We start from the raw sequence: 5,057 nt of genomic DNA on the forward strand, positions 1-5,057 counted from the left end.
CCACTGTGCTGCACGCACGTGGAGAGGAGCCACCACTCTTGCAGGGCCCCCAGATGGTCCCAGGGTGCCTGCGAAGTGGGGGCTTTGGGAGTCCCAAAGCTACCTCACCCAGAGTCGTTTGCACCTGCCTGGCCTCAGGTTTCTGGCTATGATCTCCCGATAGAGCTGGTTCCTTGAGGCCTCGTCACCTGTCAGAGCAGGGAACGCTGAGTAAAGTGTGGTGTGGGGTTACGCCTGGCAGGTTGGGTGCTATCCCAGGTCCTGCCCCAGCCAGGGGAGCAGTGGGGCTGATGTGGCAGAGTGAGGAGAACCAGCCCCTTGTGGGGGCCCTGGCTGCCAGGCTGGGGCTGCAGCTGGCATTGCTACTTTCTTGCTAGGTGACCTTCCATGAGGGCTAACTGTGTCAGTACAGGAAAAACACTGAAAGCGATGTCTGGTGCATACTAAATGCAACATTGAGCCAATGCATCCAGACTCTGACTCAGACTTGGTCTCTGCTTGGCAACCTGAGAACTTCATTGCCTCTGTGTCCCCCCACTCACATGTCAGGGACCCCAGACTCTTCCTGTTTCAGCCGGGTCCTCTCCTCTCTGGACCCACCAGCCTCGGGGCCCAGGAGTTTGCTGGCTGACTCTCATCCTGCCCAAATTCCCCCATCCTGCTCTCCCTGTCATCTGCTGTACCACGTGCACAGAGGGAGGGATGCAGAAGAGAAGGTTGGTTGCCAGGGCAACGGAGGATCAAGCGCTTGCTCTCCCAGGCTGCTGATTGGTTGAGGCCGGTTCCGCCTCCTGTCATCCTGAGAGTGGGAGGTAGAGGGAAGGGTCTCCAATGGGCAGCGAATGTACCAGGGTGCTGAGCCAGCCCAGCACTGCCCCCTCCTGGTCCGCTCCCAGCTCCTGGGCCTCAGAAGCTCCGTCTCCTGTGTAGGGCACTGGCCTCGCCCTATCTTTGCTTCCAGCACCCAAGGCAGCCGCAGATGGCAGCGTCCCTGGGGACAGTAGCTGTGACTGAGTCCGCAGGCCCACGGTGAGCAGCTCGGGCTAAGGCGGAACAAGCATCTGCAGGGCGTGAGGTAGGTCTGCGGGCACGCAGGGTGGGGGTACCGAATGATGCCAACAGTTTGGGAGGCAGAGAGGGGCTCTGCAACCTCCACACTTGCCCAGGCAGGACCTTGGCTGAAATGGGGCTGGAGAATTCCCCCGGATCGCCTGGTAACTCCCATGGCCACCCTGGCTCTGCGCATAGCTTGCAGCAGCCCAGAGAGGCTGGGGAACGATCCATGGTCACACGGGCCCATGAACGCTTTGTTCTCCACCTAGGCCAGTCTCCCGGGAAGCCAGGAAAAAGTCTGGTGGGTCCACAGTCTGCCCAGAGGGCCTGGGGATTTGTCCACAGGGCTGGAGCTGTTTGGAGCCCCTGACCTCTGCTCCATGGTGCAGCATTGCAGCTGGGATGGTTTCTGTACTGCCCCAGCCCCCACTCTCAAGTGCAGGCTAGGACACTGGAGCCCTCACTGGTCCCAGGGAGGCCTGTGTGCATCACCTTGTCCCAGTCAAGCCGGTTTGGAGCAGCCTTCCTGCCTGGGGGTCTTCTTCCCCACCTTCCACCCACTCTGGCAACACCTGGTAACTCTGAACTCTCTCCTTGGCTCTCAGAAAGGCGGGTGGGAGGAGGGTGATGGGTCCTACACATTGCCCCCTCCCCCGTGGTGTGACCCTGACTTTGGACAAACAGCACACTCTTCACTGCTTTCCTCTGTGGGCAGGGCACCTTGACATAGTGTCTGTGCTCCAAACCCTGGTGGGGGGCGGGGGGTTCTGCACGAATGCAGCTCAGGGCAGTAGCATCTCTCCCTCCCCTAGGTCACAGTGCACCCGGGAGCAGGGGGACAAGAGGAGCTGGAGTTTGCAGACAGAGGTCAGAGGGGCTGGGGCTGCTCTCTGCAGAAGCGCTTCATCCTGCTCAAGTATCCTTGCTTGCCCTGGAGGACTCAAGTCGTCACCAGGCCCAGGGTCTGGCTCGGCCACTTCCCAGCTGGGCAACCCAGGGCGAGTTGGTGAACCTGTCTGGGCCCCAGCTTCCTCTTCTGTGCACAGTGCTACCCGCCCCATAAGCCTGTCCTGAGGTTTGTGAAAGGGCAGGACAGGCAAGGTGGGCTCCTCTCCCTGCCTCTCTCTCTCTCTTTAAAAAAAAATTATTTATTTATTTGAAAGACAGAGTTACAGAGAGGCAGAGAAAGAGAGAGAGAGAGAGAGAGAGAGAGAGAGAAGGGGGGGTCTTTTTTCCGTTGGTTCACTCCCCAAATGGCCGCAACAGCTGGAGCTGTGCTGATCCGGAGCCAGGAGCCAGGAGCCAGGAGCTTCCTCCAGGTCTCCCACAGGGGTGCAGGGGCCCAAGGACTTGGGCCATCCTCTACTGCTTTCCCAGGCCATAGCAGAGAGCTGCACCAGAAGTGGAGCAGCCGGTACTCAAACCAGCACCCATATGGGATGCCAGCACTGCAGGCAGCAATTTTACCCGCTTCGCCACAGCGCTGCCCCCCACCCCCCGCCTCTTTCTTATGTGAGGGATGGTTAGGGGGTGGGTGAAATCAGCCTGGCATCATCCCGTCCCTGGAGATGATTTGTGATCTGGCCTTTGAAGAATGACTAGGAGTTCGCCAAGTGAACAAGAACACAAAAAACATTCCAGGGAAAATGAAAGTGTACAAAGAGGAAGGGTAGGTAACACGCAGGCGCACACATGTGGCTGACAGTGCTGCACAGTGGCGCGCAGGCTGGGGCGTGAGGCCATTCTAAGGAGCCTGGGTGTGTGAGGCGCGTTACACCTGCCACCGGCCGCTTTCCTGCCTTTCCCACCTCTGGGTCACTGGGCGCACCAAGGGCTGCTGTTTATTGAGTGCTGATTCTATGCCATGCAGCATCTGTAAACGGCGCTGTCTTGTTAAACATTCACAGTTCCCTTAGAACGTGACTCACAGGTAAGGAAACTGAGGGTCAGAGACCAAGAGTGAACCTGCTCTGTAGCATTTATCACGTGCAAGGCACTGGTTCTGAGCACTTTATATCAGTTCACTTATTCAGCTGCCAGAAAAGCTCTGTGACCTCAGCACCCACTTTATAGATAGAGAAATCAAGGCTCGGAGAGTCTTGCCTTTTTTTTTTTTTTTTTCTGCTAGCATCCATGGCTTTATAATTATAAAACTGGACCTATGTAGACTGTGGGTATCAGTCAGATCCCCTGGGCTGGGTGTTTGTTCACTACACTTTCACCAAGCCACACCTGAGCACAGGTGTGCAGGTGGCTGGGGACTCACTCATGGGGGGGGGGGGAGGGAGGCTGGCCAGTGGCAGCCACAGCAACTGAGCAGCGGAGACGTCTCCCAAGGCGCTCTTTACTGAGTGGGCTGCACAGGCCCATCCGGAGATGGGTGCCCACTGGGACCCATATGGAGACTGCATTCACTTCTTCCGCAGGGCAGGAAGCGGACTTCCGGAGAGGCCGGGCCGTTTCCCGAGGGCACGCATGCTGGAGAGGGACTGAGCCCAGCAGCTGTTGCCTGCAAGTCTCCTGCTTACAGGGTGAGTGGGAGTTGGGGGTGCCCACACGGCCGGGACAGCTCTGCGTGTGGCCAGGAGGCCTGGGCTGCAGTCTCGATCGGGCACGACCCCCACTCCCCTGGACCTCCGTCTCCCCATCTACACGTTGAGGCTTGAGTCACCTGCTCTCCGACTGGGTGGGTGGGACAGCGGGCGCCTCCGATGGCCCTCACACCCGTGTCTCCGCAGCTGAGGCCGCTGCGATGCCGCACTTCCTGGACTGGTTCGTTCCTGTCTACCTGGTCATCTCCGTCCTCATCCTGGTGGGCTTCGGCGCCTGCATCTACTACTTCGAGCCTGGCCTGCAGGAGGCGCACAAGTGGCGCATGCAGCGCCCCCTGGTGGACCGTGACCTCCGCAAGACACTGATGGTGCGGGACAACCTGGCCTTCGGCGGCCCGGAGGTCTGAGCCCGCGGGCAGGAGCGGCGGGCACGCGCCCGGGCGCTCCCAGCGGAGATGCTCCGGGAAGACCCTGGCAGCCGAGGAGGGCACCTGGCGCACAAATGCATTGCAGCAGCTGGCGCAGCGCCTTGGCTCCCTCCCCTGTCAAGCCGGCTCACTCTGCACCCCTCTTCCCCAGCTCTGGGCACACCCCGCACTGGTCCCCTGTGCCTTTGTGCTGCTCAGCCCTCCGCCTCTCCACCTGGAGTCAGGAGTGGCTACCCCTGCCTGTCCTGGGCCTCCGGATCCCCAGCTGCACTGAGCTCCCCACTCCCGACAGTGGCTGGGACAGGCAGGGTTGACCCAAGGAGAAGGTCTTGTTGGGAGGAAGGGCAGCTGGGTCCAGCCTCGCCCCAACACTTGTAACTCAGGCTTGGAAGTGGGGAGGGTTTGGGGTGGGGGCCTGTAGAGGGTAAGAGCCCAGGGAAGGGAGGGGGAGGGGAGTATGAGGGTCTGGGGCAGGTCCCCGGAGGGTGGGGAGGTGCAGGTGCATGTGTGAGAGATACTGGGGGCCTCAGCGGGATAGCAGCTGATGGGGACGGGATGAGCACTCTGAGGCTTGTCCCCAGTGAGTGCCTCTCGCCTCCCTCTGCTGGGCTTTGCCTGCCCTTCCCCTTCCTCAGGGCTCGGGTGGAGCCCCTGCACTCTCTCCCTGTTCTGTGCTGCACTTCGAGGGCCGAGCCAGGCTCCCCCAGACCCTCCAGCCCGCCCCCCCAGAGCCCCTCCTGCACGCTGCCTCCATCGCCTCATCCTGGATGCAGGCTGGCAGCCTGCCTCACTGCCGCTCCTCCCCTGGGCTTCCACCCTCCCTGATTCACGACCATAAAGCCTCCACGCCGTCTTTGCAGAGCCGTCTCCTTGTTTGAAAGTGGGGCTCTTGTCGGTCAGTCCACCGGGTTCTGGTGGCTCCACAGTCCGTGTGGCAGCCACGGGGACGCTGAATTTCGGAGAAGGCAGAGCAGGGCGCTTCTCAAGCGCGGTGTCACTGGGACTTCGGACCAGATCACTCTCG

General features: G+C 60.6%; 1 protein-coding gene across 3 annotated transcripts; it reads left to right on the top strand.

Annotated features, from left to right (window-relative positions):
* The first annotated feature begins 798 nt into the window (after positions 1-798).
* SMIM45 (small integral membrane protein 45) lies at positions 799-4,890 on the top strand. 3 transcript variants are annotated; one of them, XM_089307667.1, is made up of 5 exons: positions 799-1,075; positions 1,399-1,628; positions 1,866-1,920; positions 3,480-3,584; positions 3,792-4,890. In XM_089307667.1, exons 2-5 carry the CDS (start codon positions 1,434-1,436, stop codon positions 4,010-4,012), a joined length of 576 nt encoding a protein of 191 aa, XP_089163793.1. In that variant the 5' UTR covers positions 799-1,075; positions 1,399-1,433; the 3' UTR covers positions 4,013-4,890. The 3 variants fall into 3 exon arrangements, with proteins under 3 accessions (XP_089163793.1, XP_051689980.1, XP_089163794.1); XM_089307668.1 differs by lacking the exon at positions 799-1,075 and having other exon boundaries at positions 1,495-1,628; XM_051834020.3 differs by lacking the exons at positions 1,399-1,628; positions 1,866-1,920.
* Positions 4,891-5,057: the final 167 nt, after the last annotated feature.

Source organism: Oryctolagus cuniculus, chromosome 11 (genome assembly GCF_051225735.1).
Source record: "Oryctolagus cuniculus isolate XC-2025 breed Fujian yellow rabbit chromosome 11, ASM5122573v1, whole genome shotgun sequence".
NCBI classification, from domain to species: Eukaryota; Metazoa; Chordata; class Mammalia; order Lagomorpha; family Leporidae; genus Oryctolagus; species Oryctolagus cuniculus.

Excerpts from the sequence above, each read along its gene's own strand:
- SMIM45 (XM_089307667.1), top strand. The coding sequence starts at position 1,434 with ATGGTGCAGCATTGCAGCTGGGATGGTTTCTGTACTGCCCCAGCCCCC. Across the intron at positions 1,921-3,479 it reads GCTGGAGTTTGCAGACAGAG|GGCAGGAAGCGGACTTCCGG; the intron begins GTCAGAGGGGCT and ends CTTCTTCCGCAG. Across the intron at positions 3,585-3,791 it reads GCAAGTCTCCTGCTTACAGG|CTGAGGCCGCTGCGATGCCG; the intron begins GTGAGTGGGAGT and ends GTGTCTCCGCAG.